Source organism: Gallinula chloropus (genome assembly GCF_964237585.1).
Source record: "Gallinula chloropus genome assembly, chromosome: 5".
NCBI lineage: Eukaryota > Metazoa > Chordata > Aves > Gruiformes > Rallidae > Gallinula > Gallinula chloropus.
This window is the reverse complement of record NC_140090.1, coordinates 62662877-62681962: the sequence shown is the minus strand read 5'-3', so window position 1 is coordinate 62681962 and position 19086 is coordinate 62662877. Positions and strand designations below refer to the sequence as shown.

Sequence of the window (19086 nt, the reverse complement as noted above, 5' to 3'; positions counted from 1 at the left end):
AAGCCTACTCTTTTAATATAGAAAAGGGAAATCCTATCAAAGAGATAAACTAATTCAAAGAGAAACACACAGATTCATAAAAAGTGTACTAGTAGTTATTTACTACGATGATCGTGATGGAAGCTCCAGCTTAGGAAGTTCTTGGACAGCTTATTGAGAGGGCAATCAGGAGTGACTGATTTTATATACTCTTTTCATAAGAATTTGTTGCTTGCTGTTCTTGTAGAAAGGATAGTAGACTGGATGAACATCCACCCCCATGCCAGCTGAACGGCCACTTCTGCCTGCCAGACCTCCTTGTCCCCAGGCTGCCACCAGCAGCAGTTAGCCAGCAGTTAACAGGGAGACAGCAGTTAATTAGAACTGCCTGGAAATGGTGATCCTGTTCCAGTTAAGGACTGGGATAAGGGGAATGGGCATGAGGGCCTGTAAATTTTCAAACACCTCAAGGAAAGTGGGAAGGATGCATAGCACAGCCTTCCCTTCCCACTACCCTGCCCCACAACCCTTACGTGTCTCACTTGCAAAGAGGCTCTCCCTGCTAAGAGAAGGGAGCTTTCCCCTTAACATACGCACAGATCCATGTCTTTGGGGCAGGGTGTGTGAGCACAGCACGGAGCACAGCACGGATCACAGTCTACAGATGCAGCAGCCCCGTCTAGCCCTAGTGCCAACCCCACGGCACTAAGCTCGGTGGGGAGAAAAGAAGGCGAGAAAAAGAGGAGGGGAGTTGAATAAGGGGCAGGACAGTGGGAAGAGCAGAGAAGTAGGGAGGGAAGAAAGAAAGCGGAAAAAAAAAGGAGGAGAAAGGGGAGGAGATGAAAGGCAAGGGGAGAAGAGAGAACCGGGCTGGGAGGAGGCAAGAGGCCGGGGAGGAGAAGAGGGAGGCAGCTCGGCAGAGAGAGAAGGGACGGGACCCAGCGCCCCGCGGGCCATGCGCCTCCTGGCCACGGCGCTGGCCGCCCTGCTGGCCACGGCCTCGGCCCCAGGTAAGCGGCTCCGCGGCGCGCAGCGGCCGGCGCCCAGCCCCGCAGCTCGGGAACAGGGCACCCCCCCTCTGCAGCCTGAGGGACCCTGGGCTCCGCCTAGGACTGCCGCCCGCCCCTTCGCGTCGCGGAACAGGGTCCGGCGCGCGCCTCGCCCCCCACCCCCTCCCCGTCGGCACCGTGGTAGGGGGCTGGGACAGCGGCCGGGTCTCGGACATCAGGAGAGGGAGAGGCTGGGGTGGCCGCCGCCCGGGCACCGCCGGGTGCTGGCACCCCTGCTGCCCCGCGGCGCCGGGGGACCTGCTGCCCCGCACCCCCGCAACCCGCCGGGTCCTACCCGCCGCCCTCCGACCCGGGTTGGTCCCTCACCCCGCTCTGCCTGTCCGGGCTCCCGGCAGAAGCGCTTCTGCACAGCGACTTGACCCGCAACTGTGTTTTCACCAGAACCCCCTTCCCATGCAAAAGTTTGTGGAAGTGCGTGCTCTGCCGCTTTCTGTGCCAGGAGGTACTGCGGGCAAAGCTGAGGCAAAGGGACGTTTTTCTGTGCCAGGGACATTTATCTGACAGGCACATAGGCAGGTGCCTAGAGCCCATAGGCATCCAGTGGAAAGGGACTACCTAGGTCACTTATAAAAACCCCTCCACCTCCTCCACTCAAGACCTTTATGCCTCTGAAAAATCAGAGGTGCCATTTGCCAGCGTTGTGTTCTAAAGCTGCAAAATGGACATAGAACAGAACTTCAAGGTGCGGTGCGGCTTAGGGTAGGGAAAAGCTCTGCTCATTCAAGGTTAGTAATGGAGTTGGATCTCCCCCTCAAAAGGGCAGGAGGTGGCGGAGGCAGAGGCTTGGTTCAAGTCCATCTTCAGTCACTGCAGAAGCTTTCTCCAAGAAAGAGCCTCTGACTTGTGAAACTTGCAGACAGATCCATTCAACTGGAAACAGCTGGTTGCTTTTGCTGATCTTGCTAGCCAGCTCCTAGTAATTTTCATTTAAACAAAGTGCTTTGCTTCTTCCTGGCTCATCCCCTGTTCCTCTTACTTTTCAATTACAGAGAAGTCAAAAATGAAGCAGGCTTTGACAGTAGCATTATTTCACAGAAAAAAACTACAACACAGATAAAAGCAATCCTGTATGCTTCTGGTCATGCAATTCCAAGATCAGAAGGTAACTACCCTGATGGCATCCCTCCCTAGTCCTTCAACTATCAGCAGGGTCTCAGGGAAAAAAAAGTCCACTCTGCTCCCAAGTGCAGGTTGCAGATTCTGCCTGTCAGTCTCCATGAAGGAAGGGAGAGAGGCCTATATATGATAAGAAACTTTGATTGTGAGCAGTAGTGCACAAGGGCAACTCTGCTCATGAGCATCACCACCAAGTAGCTGAGGTTCTTCCAAAAAATGAACCATGCTGGAACTGCCCATCAAATATAAAGGACTCAGCAGCAACTGTGTCTTTTGCTACTCTTCTAGCAAAGGCAGAGGAGAGAGCCCGGGCATAGGCAGGCTTCTGGCTGCTAAAAGTATTATCTGTTACTGCTGACAGTGCTATGAAAGTGTTTTGCTGTATAATATGGCAGACAATAAAGTCCACACCTATCTAATACTTGAAATTGAACTGGTGTAAGCAGAACTGGACTATTTTCAGAATAGGATTATTCAAAATGGGGCTTAGTCAGAAGCAACCTTCCCTGGCTCCCAACAGGTGAGTAAGATATAGGAGGAGGGTACCAAACAAACAAATAGCTAAAACACTGGAATCTGAGTTGGTTTCAAATAGAAATGAGAGATGTTTTTGATGATTAAGCATGCCACAGAGGAATCCTAAAAGCTTTGACTCACTCTCCTCCCTTTTTCTATAAATAGTTTTCCTTTCCAAGCAGAAGCAAGACTAAAACTCTTGTGGTGAACTCCACCTGAGTGGCTACACCATGCTATATTGGGAAGGCAGGAGAAGAAAAACAGTGATTCCTCACTTGGAACAGCAATCTGAAGTCTAGAGATTCAGTGGTCTGTTGGCACACAAGCTTGCTCAAGTTGTGCAGGAGTCTCCTGCCTTGGCAAGGAGCCTATTACAAGAGTAAACCGCATGTTGGGGCTGATCCAGCGCTTGCTAAAGACAGGAGGAACATTTCCACTAGTGCCTGGGAGCCCTGAATGAGGCTTTTCCTTTCCACATAAGAGGCAGATGACCCATTTCCTCCAAAATCCACCACTATTCCTGCTCTGATGGCAGTGTGAGGATAGAGTCAAGTGGACACTGCTTTTCTGTTTTATATACATCATCATCTGACCCTGTTCAACATGAGTCCATGGTAAAAGCATAGGAAATTTCCAAAGCTCTCCCCATTGCTGCACTCATACAACGGCACCAATAGGAGCTACAGAAGGAAGACAAGCAGATGGGTTCCCACTAACAAACGTTCAAGCAACTGGCCCTCAAGTAAATGAGCTTTCCAACATGAAGGATGAAAAATTTGATATTTCCTTTTAAAAAAGCATGTCACCAGAGGAAATGTAGAAGCCTTAGATATTATATACCTACTTGTATGAGTGTGAACAGCTAAAATGGGATCAGAGACTTCATGTACAATGCTGCTTTATCTTCTAGCAGAGGCTTCCATCATCATCATATCAGAGTTCCTCTGTATTTTCTCTTGAGTACTTTTTGGCACTATGTTCTGCCTAGTTTCGAATTAAGCAATGATTCTTCTGCTTTTTACTTTGGGACTGTATTCCACAATTAAGCCTAGCCAGCTTTTTCAAACAAGAAGCTCACATGTCAGGAAAATGACATAATTGTTTGTCTTTACAGTTTTCATGACATGTTCATAATTTCAGTAGAAAAAGTTCATGTTTTTATTTTATCCAAAACACATTTTAATCAATAATTTATTAAAATTTGATAGCCTAAGTACTTATTAGAATCCTAAAAAGTGTTGAAATTCTTAAACTTATTCCTTATTTAATGAGCAACACAACTTTCAAAAATTGTATCTTATTTCAGTGGCAGAGGCAGCCATCTTATCTTCACATCTGTCTCTAAAGTGCTGAGGTCAGGTAACTCCAACAAGTAATAACTGAAGTTTCATGCCTGGAAAGCTTTTAGTGGTACTCAGCCTTAATTTTAAATTTCAACATCCTGTTCTACTTGTGTGTTTTCTGCAATCCAAAATAATCTCTTGCTTTGGCACTTACATGAATTGCACACAGAAACATCACGCACAGATAATTATATCAATAATCTAAGCCATGTTTAGCTGCGTTTTCTTAAATAAATTAAAAAAAATCCCTTTCTTTATAAAAGTTATTTTCTTTTTCATAAAGAAAAGAATGTCTACTTGGAAAAAAATATACTGTTCAGTAGAGCTTTCTATTGAAATTACACAGCTCTCAAACAGATGCAATGTAATATCTTTAATTCGGTGGATTTACTTTAAGTAAGGTGATACAATTCACCACTCCGTTTCATGGCTTTACTGGGCCATAAAACCAGTGTCTCTGCCTCCATACCCCTTCAGAAATAGAATGGAAATACTTTACTTGCCTATTTTGAAGATAAATATATGTTTGTGTTTCAGGAGCTGATGTCAGACAAGAGTCTCTGCCAAAGTGCTCATCCCTTTTGTTAAAATGTTCCTAGCTGATGTGCTAGAAAAGGATCCAGAAATGAAAAAATCATTTTCCCAGAGTTGCAGTCCTCATTAGTATTTGAGTACAGTATATTCACATAACAGAAGGCATATTCACATTTTTGAGGACATTTCATGCTTTGCAGAGTGCATTGCAGGGAATGCATGCTCAATGTTCAAATACAGTTCTCTCTCTGGTGGATGCCATCAGACCAGCAGATTACACATTACAAGTTATTTAAGGAACACGCTGCCACAATATACCATGGGTCAAAAATAGACCAGTGTCTGATATGACTAATAAGATCATTCTTACTGTACATTAGGATGGAAATAAAATGAGTGTTGATTCCCATACCTCAGAAAATCAGTCCAACATAAATCAGGTCAGGAAAGAAAAGTGTTACTGTAAAGAGCTGCTATAGACTTCTTTCTACCTTCACCTATACAGGTTTTTGTTAGAAATGAAGCAGTGAGACAAATAACTGGTCTAAATTAGGTTCATGAACAACAGAAAGTGTCAAAAATTAATGGAAAAAGTGGAATAATAATTTGTCCCAATATAATCTCATGTCATATTTTCATGCAAATAATGTAATTTTAATTTGAATTTGTAGTCAGAAGGACTGATCTGACAGATTTCACCCAGTCTTGAGATGCCCATTTGATTATGACAAGGAGAATATTGCTTAAAACAGAGGACATGGAAAACTGTGAAGCGAGGAGCTAGTTATGGGTATATGGGGGGGGAGGTTAGTGGTCTTTCACAGTATCATGTAAGGTTTGCACAAATAATGTCTAAAAGAAGTAGACAGAAGCACTTGACCTTATTGAGTTCACGTAAGATTGTGTTAACATGTATGAAAAACTGAGGACCAAGTAGCAAAAGTAGAGCAGAACTTAGTAAAGCTGAGTCAGGCACTTGGGAATTAGTAAGAATTTCTTTGATAACCTAGGAATTGAGCCACAAGTAACAAAGGAAAGAAAACATGCAAGTATATTATATACATATTAGTTTATGATTAAAATCACATGTGAAAATGTAATGAAAATGGTCAAAGTAGTTTTTCCATATACGAGACAAGGTATTTCTAGTCAAATCTGGGAAGTACTGTGACTATTTTACTGGTACCAGACTATAATTCCAGTCACCCAAATTAAAAAAAAAAACAAACCAAAAAACCCCATCAAACCCAAATTTAAACCTGAAACAATGCAGAGAAGGGCTACTAAGGTGAATATGGAAGACACTAGTTTACTGGAGGAGATGAAGAGAGCTTGCCTTCTTTAGCTCAGGAAAGTGAAGGCTGAGACACCAGATAATTGCTTTACATACTGAGTCAGGAAACAAGCACTGGAGAAGGAAATGCTATATAAACTTTAAGTTGGCACAGAAATAAATGGGCATAAACTGTCTATTGAAACAATTTAGACTGGAAATCCTAGGAAGGATGGAAGTTGTCAGAATAGCTGGTTGAGAAACAGCTTTCCAAAAGGCAGTCTTGGCTCTTGCTCCAAGCTAGCTTTAGGTAACTCTTGTTCAGACTGACAAAAGATTGTGATGTTGGGTGTACGTAAGCAGCAAGGTGTCCACTTCAGCCCTATATTATTAGTTAGTGAAAGCAAGAATACTAGACCAAACTCACTGAAGGATGGCTTTATAGCATCTTAAATGTTCAGATACAGAAGGCCCCAAAAGCCCATTAATTTGCTGCACACCGAATGGATGCTGTCAGTTTACCTGCTATGGACCCGCATGCTGGGATAGATTATGGTGCTGTTGTGACAGCATGGTGAATTCTTACCATCTTTTCTTTCCTTTGCAGATGTTTGTGAGGCTTTAAATGTGACAGTCTCTCCAGGACCAACAGTGCGATACTCCGAGGGAGATAATGCTACCCTTTACTGCCACATCTCTCAAAAGAGAAAGACAGACAATTTGCTGGCTGTGCGGTGGGTCTTCGCTGCATCACCTAACCAGGAGTATCTGATGATCAAAATGACAAAGTTTGGGTCTGTTCAATATTATGGAAATTATACTCATCATTTCCACAAGCAAAGACTTCATCTTCTTAAAGAGAAACATGGAACTATGTACAAATTTCTTATTCTGAGCCTCCAGCAAACTGATCAAGGCCATTATATATGCAAAGTCCAGGAAATTGGTAAACACAGGAATAAGTGGACAGCATGGTCAAATGGCACAGCAGCTACTGAAATAAGAGGTGAGAAAACACTGATTTAAATTCTATAATTTTTCTTGTCCCATGATCCCCTTTTCCTCTGGCAAGTTTATCTTGAAGACATTTAAGTTAGGTTATGTTTAAGTGTCATCTATGGACATCAGAAGAAAATCTAATACTTAGCTTCTTTACTTACTCATTGCAATGTAAATAACATTCAGCCCATAATATAAAGAAGTGAGAAGACCGATAGATTTGTAGAAGATAGACTGTTGTTTCCTTTGCCTTTTACCATAATATTGGTAGTTAAAACACCTTTACATTCAGCTCTAGTCTAGGTCTCTCACTTTCCTAGTGAGAATAAACAGATGTCATTATTATTTAAATACAAAGAGACAGAAACAGAGCAAAATTAACTTAGTTCCTGAAGAATATGTGGTGTTTCAGCCAGAAATAGAAGCTTTATATTTCAGATATCTTTTGTGTCTGGCTTGGTATTTACATTGCTTCTGCTTCCAATTCTAGCAGTGTTTGGGAAGGAGCGTTTCTAGTATCTGTTCAATACTTTTGTTTATGACATTTGCTATATTTTATAATCCTTGTGAGCGTATGATCTTCTGTGGGTATCTCTCAGGTATGACAATCTTTCACTTCCATCTGTCGGAAGTATGAGAGCAAAGATATGAAAAATACAACGTAACAAGAGATGAAGTGCCACTTCACATTGACCAGCAATCGTTAAATCTGCCTTGAGAAATCATGGCATTAACATAATACAGTTAGCTGATTATTACTAGCAGTGATGAAAGACACTAATGATCAAAAGCTGATGTTCTGTTTCCAAAGACCTTGGATCAATCATAAACATTGGCAAGAAAATTCTGTTCTAAGCAGTTTGGTTGCACTGAGCATGCAAAACTTGCGTGGAAAGCCTCAAAGACATTCATATGGGACTTCCTCTGCTTCCTATGTACAGACAGTCAAAAATACAAATAATGACAGAGCAGGACCCAAGTCTAAACTGGGACCTCAACCCCCTTCCTGTCCCCATCAGGGAAAAGCCCAGCCCTCTAGCACCCAGACCCCAGCTCTGTGCATCACCTATGCTTCTTTTGTGCAGAAGACCAGAGAAGCGGGATTTGAGGGAAAGCTTCAATGAAGTTTTTAATTAGAATTCTAAAAAAAATTAAATTAATTAGAATTCTAAATACAAATCACCAGAACAAACAGTACTATGGGTCAGAAATACAATCCTGCAGCCAAATGTCATCTGTAATCCACAAGAAAACCAAAGCCTACATGATCACACTATCTACTAGTCTGCACCCTTTTGAATCCATGGACTGATATTATTGAGATATTAAAGATATTAAGGCTATACAAGTAATGTGAAATTGGCTGGGGAGAGGAAGAGAAGATCTGCATGAAATTCCTTACTGAAGGAGAGCTGTAAGAACAGAATAGGTAATTGTTGTTCTTGAGCTCCTGTGTGTTCAGTGACTTTCCATGTCAGAGTCAGTAATTGGGGGTCCTGGACTGGTGGGGCCAGTACTAAGGTTGTTGTGAGGAGGGGAGTCATTAGGGTCCGGGACACAGAATTCCTTAGCTTCACAGCTCAAAGAACAGTTCCATGTCTGACTTTTGCTGCTTTTTTCACTCAGTGAAGAGTAAGAACACTAGAGCCCAACATCTCCTGAACTCAGCCATCTTAATCTCTGGAGAACATTAAGTTTTACAAGCACTGACCCCATGTTGAGTAGCTGGAGCCAAGACACAGTGGTTAGTCTGGTAACCACACAGGGATATGAAATGAAGCTTTATTGCATGTATGATTTTGCCCTACTGACTTCAGGCATTAGATTGCTTCATTCTCAGCAGTTGTTCTTCCCTGCTGTTCCTGTGCTTGGCTAGGAGCTGGCTCTCCTCTTCCTCTCCCCAACACCCCTCTAGATTTCACTGAAAGATGTGTCACTGTCAAGAAGGAACTGGCAAGTAGAAGGGCTGATTATACCTATGGCCTCAGCCTCCCACCTTTGGAAAGGGGCAAAGCTGGCAACTGGTGGGTGGAAAGGACACCAGGTATCTCAACTTTCAAAGAGCAAGTGGTTCAAATACCATGAATTGGAAAAGAGGCTGAGGGTAGCTACCAGTAGTTGTTAATTCCAAGAAGGCCACAAATGGGTAGCCAGGGCTGAAGCTGGAAAATAATTTTTAGGGTTTTTCTGTGATAATGTAATTCCATAGGGCAGGTCAGCAGTTCAAAGTGTGTTTCGTTACTGAGTGGTAGAATTTCTTAAAGCCTATAGTAAAACATGTTGATTTATCAGGACTGCTTTGAAAGGGAACAACATGTTCCAGGTAAATGGCAGCAGAAGAAAAAGCAATACAAATTATTGTCATCTGTCACCACCCTCCTCACAAAAGAGTCACTCTGCATCTTTCACAGCTGCTTAGGCTATTACTAGTTATAACACAGAAGACCTTCCATTGTTCTTCCTAGCTAAAGTACAGGGTTCAGGTTAATTTACTTATTGCAAAGAAGAAAAACTGTACATCTTCAGTCCAGCCTTTAAGTCATAATAAAAATTGAGGGGTAAGAGTATTTATTAATTTGTAATCAGGGTGGGGATTTAACACTCATGACAAGCTTTCTCACAATGCCTGTACTGCTTGTTTCTGTGTCAAATGTAACCCAAAGCAGAGCAGGAAACCTGAGGCCAGGGAGGAAGGCAGGGCCACCTGTAGACTAAACACACTGACAGTATGCACCATGGGCATCTAAGGCAGACACTGCCACCACCCCAGCCCCCTCGAAAAGTATTCTAATTCTAATTCCAGATTAAAGATACCAAAAGACATCTGAAAAATGACCCATCTCTAAGTACCATAGCAACTGTTTTACTGCTAAAATCCTCTTTACTGGAAACAAAGGACTGCCTTAGCAAGCATTCAGTTAATGCATGGTGAGGGTACAGAACTTGCTACACATGGGAGGGAAGGCAACTCTTTTCAGAGTGGTGATGAAGTCTCCAGTTTCCCCAATGGTAGCACTTAGGCTTTTCAAGGAAATTTTTTCCAAATACATTTTGTATTTTATATTATGAGTGGTTAACTTTTTATTGCAAAGGGATTTACTTATATTAGAGTTAGTTCCAGGATGCAACAAAAGGAGCAATACAAATTGCAGCAGTTGGATACTTAAATTGTACTGTATGTGCTTTATCAAATAAGGTAACAGTATTCAAACAAATCACAGCTGCTGTCTCATCTAACAGTTTGTTCCAGTTAATGTGTCTGCAATTATGCCTGAATTCAAAATAGAGTCTTTATGCTAAACCACCAGTCAAATTTCTTATAACCTTGTACATCTGAATCAAATGGATGCAGAAATAGTATTTAGGTCTCCTCTTCCTGTGTGAGCAAAAGAAGGAGTCACTGTGTAAGACAGACATTTCAAGAGAGAATGGAAAAGGGTCATTCTGCTTCTTCAAAATCTGACTTGCTCTTGAAGCAGAAAAGACCTGGGGCAGTTTGTTATGTGGCCTTTGTCAGCCACCAAGCATAGCACTATTCAAAGCAAAAGACCTTGCCACATTACAGCTGGGTCTGTGATATCTACTGCTATTAATTTATATTGAGATTTTGTTATTTGCTAACATGCTTGCAGGTGTGAATGTGTGGGACATTAAGAAATTGCAAATGCATTTTCTTGCAACACAAATTTACACATATAGACATACTGGAGTTGTGGAAAAAAATCAAGTTATAGACTACAGTTCCTTAGTGTGTGATGATGGCAGTTAAAACTTTAGCTACTTACCTGGTTTCTCCTTTAGAAAACTTTTCCTTTGTTGTTGTATCTCAAGAAAGATTTTTAACACTGTAGTGTTCAATGAGAGACCCCAAGTGAGACCACTGCTTGTGAGCTCTTTTTCTAGTCCTTCCTTCAAAAGTTGACTTCTGTGCTGTGCCTTTTAAAGATGCATGGATATGATGCCTGGCTGTCTGCAGAAAAAACAACCCATGTATGCATGGACTTTCTGAAGCATGTACCGATGCTTCATAAAGCATTTAATTGGGCAGATTTTGCACATAATTGCCCTCTGATTCAGGAGAAGGATGGACTACAGAGCTCTGGGCAAATGGGTGAATGTCACTATTGTAACAGCTGTACAACACAGTACTAGAATCAAAACAGTCTGATTGCTGGATCATTATTCAAAACCCTATCTGCTTTCTTCAGCCAGGTTGTTCATGCATGCTGACATTTTTTGATGACATCTGAATAAGTGATCTCATTTATGATAATCCATGATTTTTTTCTGCGAGCAATCATTACAATATAATAGGAGTCTAGTGGTGTCCTTCAGATGGCCAATGAGGTCTTAACCTCCAAAAGAGGATCATGTGGTACATCGTTAAAGAGCAAGTATCTTACTGGAAAGGAAATTCATTAAGCAGTGCCCTGTAGAAACATAAGGTGTGGAGCTAACTGAATGGATATGGAACTGCTTTCAGGATTATGAAATCTTCAGTTGTGGTGGGAAGATCATCATGAGTATTTTAACAAATCTACTCATGTGTTACATGAAAGCATCACATGTAGAATTTTTGGCATGTATTTTAGACTACCTTCCTTGAAAAAATAAAACCGGCTTTTGTTCATTTTGGAGGGGAAAAAACATAATCCTGCATTCCTGTATCTTGCAACACTTTTACCATTAGAAAAATCCACATGCGACTAATATTTAATCTGTTTTGTTGGAAACTCTGACACACAGACTTCCCAACAAGACAGATTGTTGTGATCATCTCTACTCATTTGTCTTGTCCATGCCAGTAGGATTATAGTCACACTGCCTAATTTTTTGTTTGTCCTCCTACACGTAGCCTCTTCTCTTGGGTTGTAAACCATGTAAAACGTGTTGCTCTTCCTAGGAGATGTGCGGTACTTTGCAGAGTACCCAACTGAGGGATTACCCAACTGCAAATGATGGTTTGGAGACGCTGCATATTGTTCTGAGAAGACTACTCACTACTTTGAGTTTTCTGATAGGAAGGCAATGGGATAACAAAAGCTGTTAATCTCTTCTCACGAGTAGCCTGTTTTGGGACAGAAACACAAATTACAGCCCTAGAGGGATGATTTTTGAGTAACTGAGAAACCAGAGTTGGAATAAAGGCAGCTACACAGAATATTAATGACAGCTTTTTCCCTGGGATACCCAGACCACCCCCATAGAGCCTTTACAGACCTTACAAGTACATGGCCACCCTATTCTAAGACCTGGGCTCTTCTAAAAGTGTTTCTATCCTCTTGCTGTACTTCACTGCATTTAACTTTTTTTTTTGAGCCACACATTGCATCTTTCAAGATTAAGCTGATAACAGGGAGGCAGTCTCACAAGCCATACAGCACTCATGAGGACTGTCAGGCTAGATGAGATTTGCTGGAAGACATTTTTATAATGCTGCTTTATAACTTGTGTTGCATTGAAAGGTAATCATCCTGTGAGATAAAGCAAGGCCTTGGTGCTTTGAAGTCTAAGGCAGAACTACCTTTACTCCAAAAAGTCCCAACATTTTATTCCATACATGTTCAGTTTCTGGTGTGTGTGTTTTTCTTTCCCCAGTGATTTCATCAAAATCTTCTGATGATCCCACTTTCAAGAAAAATCATGAAGCTTGGAAGTTTTTTGAAGGTAAAGATGCATCTAACTGCCACTGATTGCATACAAGATGTTACTTAAGTTCGATGTTACTTAAGTTCAATGTTACAATACAACTAAAATGCCCAGTGTTCCTAGATTCTATACTAACTCGTATCTCACCCAAGAAGACAACCCACAGAGTCCAGGGGGTGCTGAAGAAAAGAGAGTGTAAGGCTCCAGCTTCAGTTTCTTGTGCATTTATTGTGGTCAATGGGAAAATAAACTGTGCCTGACAAATCATGCAGTGCAAGTAAACACCCTTTATCCAGAGAGGTGCCAAGCACCCTGAACTCCCACTAGCCTTAGAAAGTGCTCACCAGGCACACTCTAGAAGAGCAGCCTAAAGCTCCCTTGAGTTTCAAGGCAAGCAGTATCTTCTGTGCAGAGTCGTGATCAACAGTTACAGGAGACTTAAAACCAGAATTCAGAAGCAGTTGGGATTCCAACCACCTCCTCCTACCCCGGTCTGGAGGACCAGCGTCGCATTTGCAGCCGCTCCGCTGTGCTGCCTGCTAAGCAGTAGTGCAGCCTAGCCTTGATTCTATGGGGAGCCATGCTGTTTTAACCACAATTAACAAACTGTATTGTTGTCCTGTGTAAAGGGAACGAAATACAGAACTGCAGGTCAAGGGTCTAGTTCCAGCAATGCTATTTTCTATAAGAACACTTGACCTCTGAGGCTTAGTTTCCTCTCTCTGTAAAGCAGGAAACAAGCCAATATATGTCCCTAAGGACATTTCAAGACATTAATGGGCAGAACATCCTTAAAGTACTCTATTTAGAGTTCTAGTAAAAGCAGAAATAAGTCATTAAAGATTTTTTTCTCCTTCTGAACAAAATGCACAGTGCTCCATCTTGATCTGCCATGCTACAACTCCTGTCAGCTTCGCTGGGAGGGTGTTACGGCACCTGAATAAAAGCCATAAAGGTAGACAGAGGCACTAGATTTGGAGAAAAAAAAGGATAACAAACAAATCCACCCAAAACAAAAATTTCAAACCAGTGCTGCAACCAGAAGCAGCAATCACAGACTTCCTTCTTCCTCAACCCTCTCCCCACCCCTTTTGTTTTTTGAATTAGTACAGCTGTTTGAACTGGGAAATAATTCAACAGCAGTCCTTTTGTTTTTTAGTTGCTTCCTCCCCCCCCCCCAAAAAAAGCAAAAAACCCCAAACTCAAACCGTCTGTCTCCTTCCTCCTGAAAGCAAGCCCTCACAACTACACCTATTTGCATTTATGAACACTTCAACCAGGTTTTAAACTGAGCAGGATACTGTATGAAAGTCTCAAGAGGGTTAAATTACTTCTGAGTTGTTACCCTAAATCTTTTGGGTCAGGGTCTATTTAGATGTTGCAGGTGTAATGTTTTTCTTTCCTGTAAGTGTGAAGCATACAGCTACAATGCTGACCACGATCTGTGCTTGGCTTTCAGATCTGTACGTGTATGCGGTTTTTGTGTGTTCAATAGGAATCATCAGTGTCCTCCTTTTCACGCTTGTCATTCTCTGTCAGTCACTCCTGAACAAGAGGAGATCCACAGGTGAGTGAAATGCCATTCTTGTTGACTGCCAGGACCTTACCAAAGGGGAATGCAGAAAATGCACAGAAGACAAATATCTTCTCGCATTGATTTTAATAAAAACAAACAAACAAAAATATTGTTAGAAGAGACCATTTCTGGCAGCATAACTAAAACAAAGGTATTTTTGCTTCCTTTGAATAGATCTTTCACTTTAAATTTGCTTTGGACTTTTCAAAGTTTTTATGCTTTGCATAAACTTAAATTGAATGTTGCTGTAACTTCTTTCAAAGACCAGGCGTTGTAGCATTACATTGCATTCTGACCTGATCTAGCTAACATTTTGCATGAGTGACATTTTTGCAGACAAATTTAGAGAGGTTTCAAAGTGGTCATTTTATGTTCTGTTTTCTTTTGTTTTCTTTCCTGACTAGCTGTCAATATTCTTGGGAGAATGGGGGTTGTTACTAGCACTGTCTCCTTTGAAGTGCTCTTTGAAACTAAAGCATCATTTTGTCATTCAGACATGCTTTTGGATAATAGTCTTTCAAGATAAAGGATTACCATTTCATTCTTCTCTCAGAGAGGCTGAACCTGCATGAAAGCATTCCTGTTGTAATCAAAAATGCTATTTCAGATCTGTGGTGTAGCCAGTACAGTCTCTATTTTTATTTCAGTTCAAGAATGTTTTATTTGGTGACCCCACATAGGTTGTGAAGGTGAGATACGAGCATTCTTAGCAGACACCATGTTAGAGGAAAGCACAAGAACCATCTCTGAACAGAAACTTTCTAAAAGAGTGATTTTTCCTGTTAATGATGGGAGATAATCATGACACTGCTGCCTCTTCAGTACTATACACATACCAGGAAGGAAAGAGTAACTCAGATACACACAGGAGAAGACATGTAAACCAAAAATAGATATATACAGAAGTCCTTGCCTGACCACAAACACATTTCAGGCTGTGGCTCCATCTTCCTGGTAGGGTACTCAGTAGAGCAGCTCTCATTCTAACTGAACCCAACAGCTTTGCTTGCCAACAGGAAGTAGCAAGATTGATGTTATTCTTCCTACCCTGTTTAATGATGACAAAGGTTTTGTGCCACACTGAAGTATGTTGGTTACCGTGAGTCACCCTGAAGCCATAAGCATTAGACACACTGATGTATCCTGTTTTCTCTTGAGCAGACACTGGGTTAGATTTTCCTTCTGCTTTTGTTGATTTATCCTGGTATAAGTATACAAGCAGCTTGGAGAAAAGGTCTTTTTACATTGAAACAGGCTAGAGCACCTCTCCTATGAAGACATGCTGAGAGAGTTGGGCTTGTTCAGCCTAGAGAAGAGAAAGCTCCAGGAAGACCTAATTGTGGCCTGCTAATACGTAAAGGGTATTAGGTTCCTACAGGAAAGTGGGAGAGGGATTGTTCATCAGGGAGTGTAGTGATAGGACAAGGGGTAATGGCCTCAAACTGAAGGCGGTAGGTTTAGATTAGAGTTTAGGAAGAAATTCTTTACTATGAGGGTGGTGAGGCACTGGCACAGATTGCCCATACAGGTTCCCCCATCCCTGGAAATGTTTAAGGCCAGTGGGATGAGGCTTTGAGCAACCTGATTTAGTGGAGTGTGTCCATGGCGGTGTGTGTGTGTGTGTGTGTGTGCAAAATAGGTGGTCTTTGTGGTCCTTTCCAACCCACAGCATTCTATGATTCTGTAAGTATAGAAGTAATATAGAATAAAATATAGACTATGCATACACAACAGAGAGAAAGTAAATTATTCTGAGCTGCTAAATCCTTTCTTTACTACCCTAATATCTGAATAGCTACAGGCTTCACCAAATTCTCTTTCAGTTTTTGAACATTATGCAATAAACACTGGCAGCATTAAACCTATGTATTCAATGGAAATGTAACAGAATAAAGCTTATCAGACAGGTACTTGGTGTACAACAGACAAGATTTTTAGGTGAGCCTTTCAGCCAGGTGCACTAATAGGCTCAGTAAAGCATCAGGAAATTAAATTTCTGAAGCAGCAGTGGAAGAAGCATCAGTGATGGATACAGTTTGCATCAGTCTTGCTGTGCTTTTTCTTTGCATGGGCATTGGGCCATAGCAGCAAGCTTAGCCCTGGAGCTCTGCGCCAAGGAGCAGCAGTTCCCTGGGAGGTGCTTTCTCCACTCAACTGTATGGGCACGGCACAAAGAGACCCCTCCTCCCTCAACACTCTTCTACCCTCTCCAGGGACACCTTATACAGGTTAGGGTTTGACCACGAGATACTCGCACTGTCAGCCAACAGCAGTGCTCTGTCATTCAGACTCTTAGAATAAGACATCTCTCCTAAAAAATAATAAATTGATATCTTGCCTCCTCTCCATCCTCAGCACTCTGTGCCTCCATTCTGGGTTGGATGAGGCAGATCCAAGTATTCATGTGAAAAGAGCCTGCAGTCAAATCAAGAAATCCCTAATTCCTTGAGGAAGTATCACCCCAAGTCTTCAGGCAGGTTCCACATACAACCTTCTTTCCATTTCAATGAAGTGATTGCAGCACCATCTTCCTCAAAGGTCCTTCAAGAGAAGCCTGACTCTGCTCTTCCCCTTGAGACTAGGTTAGGGACCCAGGACAACCAAAACCATCTCCCTATCTTACCTTGCTGAGCAAATCACTGTCAAGGTTTCTCACTCTCCAGTCACACCACCCCAGTCACAGGAACACCAACAACTCCCTTAACACTCCCATCACTCCAACCTCCTCCTTCAGTTTCTCAGCCCTAAGAGCACAAGGAGGATGACATGACATGACATGACATGACATGACATGACATGACATGACATGACATGACCTACCCCACCCACTCACCAAAGGAACTCCCTCAGCTTGATTGGATTGGTACTGCAGGTGGGGCTGACCCATAGCACAGGGCAACTGTAGGAAGCAGCGATGGTTGGAGTTGGCAGCCCCTCTGTGGTTTTGGTAGAAGTCTATGCCCATTTGTTATGGGAGCAGTTTTTCTTCCCAATCCCCAGTTCAGAAGCATAGAGTATTTACTGTAGGGAAAACCAAAATAATACATATCTAGAGGTGCCCAAAGGCATATCAACTATGTACATGAGCACCCCCTTGTTCCTAAAGGGTCAGGTCTACTGTTCTGTACATCGAAAATAGGCCAGAGATACAGATGGAAGCACCGCCTTGGCTGATTTAGACATGACCCCTGTACTAGCCCCAGTACCTAGTGCTCTCAGCTCCCTTTCCATTAGGACACAAATGCACCCATCTTAGAATAGGAAAATTTAGGTAAGACCAAACATGAAAACTATCCTGCAGAGAGGGGCATAATCATGTCACTGCACTCACCAGACTGTTGCCTGGTTTTCGTGGTCTTTCAAAGGACAGAACATGAAGAGGGGTGTGCATAGGTGGTATTCAACTTCACATATGGCCCAGGGAGTCACCCTCTTTTCCTTCTGAGAAATAAGCTGGCAGTAGGTCCACCAGAAGAGCCAGAGCCTCTCCTCCTGCCAGCATGCACTCAGCACATGGCACAGCTTGGGCAGAGCACAGAGGCCATTAAGCCACAAGAGAGCATCCTAATAGCCCTGGCTCCTGAAAGGGCTAAAGTTCGGGGGAACAGCCCTTGCTCTGAAAAGAATACAAAGCAGAAGGATTTAATACAGCTCACACACACATCTGTCAGAGGCAGGATAGCGGCTGGATTGGACCTCTGATCCAATCCCAAGAGGCAATCCCTTTATGCCTGAGGCCACAATCTAGTTTACATTAGGAACAGCAGTGGCTCCTGTGGGTGAATGGTTTATTTCAGGCTTCTGGAAATAAATAGAGACTCCACAAGGGAAATAAAAGTCTTCAAAGTAAAATTACTGGCCTGCTGTGCTTTTCCTTAGCAAGCTGTCTTTTGGCTGGGCTGACCACTGGAATGTGTGTTGCCCAGCACTTCCCCAGCAGAGTTTTGGTGATGTTTGACACATTCCCCTTTCTCAAGCCTAACTGTCTTTGAGTCAGACTACATTGCACAATATAATATATGGTGACAATTAGCAGTGCGCCCAGTGTAACAATCTGGCAGCTCTTCTGTCTCAGCAACACAGATCTGTCTGCACTGCCCATTTGTAACTCATAAAGGGTATTGGTGTGAAGCCACATTTTCTTTCTCTCCTTTTTTTTTTTTCTTTTCTTTAACAGTGAAGCATTACCTGGTGAAATGTCCCCAGAACAGGTAGGAGATTTCACTCCTCTTTACTATAACCCAAGGCACTTGTTCTATTTTTGTTTTGCTATGCATGCTGAAAAAGATGACTAATATTTTCCAAAATGCCTATAGGAGGATAAAGAGTCCTGGGTTCATGATTCATGAACGTGCTTGCAAGCCAACATCTTCTGTGCATGATAAGGGAGCTCTACCTGGGCTATCTAGCTGTAGGTCCTACAGGTGCTTCCGTGACAAGCCTCAACTTGAGGGTCTGAATTGCTTTCTGGAGAAGCCTGCTTTCATCCTGTGTGGTTTTCTGGGGTTTCCCAACAGGTCACCAGATGGTGATGAATTAAACCATCCATGTACAATAGAACAAACCACAATGTAACCCTGTGATTCCCACACCCAAGGACAGGGAGTGGGGCTCAAAAACAGATTTTCAAGGCCTGGTGTCTATTCCTAGCTGAAGACTCTAAGTGATGGGAAAAATTCTACTCCTGCTGCAGTCATTAATCACTGTCCTTTTAAATACTACCAACTCCAAAAGTTTTTGATTGTGTGCTGCGATGAAATTGATTTCCATTGTATGATTTTCCTGAGATACAAACTGTGCTGGAACGGCATTAAAAAGAGGATGACAGAACATTAAAAAAAAAGATGACAGAAGTATTTTACAAACAAAAAAGATCGAAGAGGGATGCCTCGTAACAACACAGAAGAACAGCTGCTTCCCAGTTTTCAGTGACATAAAACATGTGTTTCTAGCTTTGTAGTTTAAATCCAGGACCGCTTGGTATCATGCATTCTCTTTCTCATAGTATCATTTTAGATACGACGAGTTTTG

General features: G+C 42.3%; 1 protein-coding gene across 1 annotated transcript in view; it reads left to right on the top strand.

The window, feature by feature from the left end:
- Nucleotides 1-934: 934 nt before the first annotated feature.
- The window catches only part of VSTM4 (V-set and transmembrane domain containing 4), a gene marked incomplete at both ends in the record, with an annotated part of 35969 nt that continues 17817 nt past the window's right edge, over nt 935-19086 (top strand). The window contains 5 exons of the mRNA XM_084264520.1: nt 935-989; nt 6439-6837; nt 12429-12497; nt 13939-14046; nt 18233-18266. Of these exons, the coding sequence (XP_084120646.1) occupies nt 935-989; nt 6439-6837; nt 12429-12497; nt 13939-14046; nt 18233-18266 (665 nt within the window). The remainder of the gene's footprint in view (nt 990-6438; nt 6838-12428; nt 12498-13938; nt 14047-18232; nt 18267-19086) is intronic.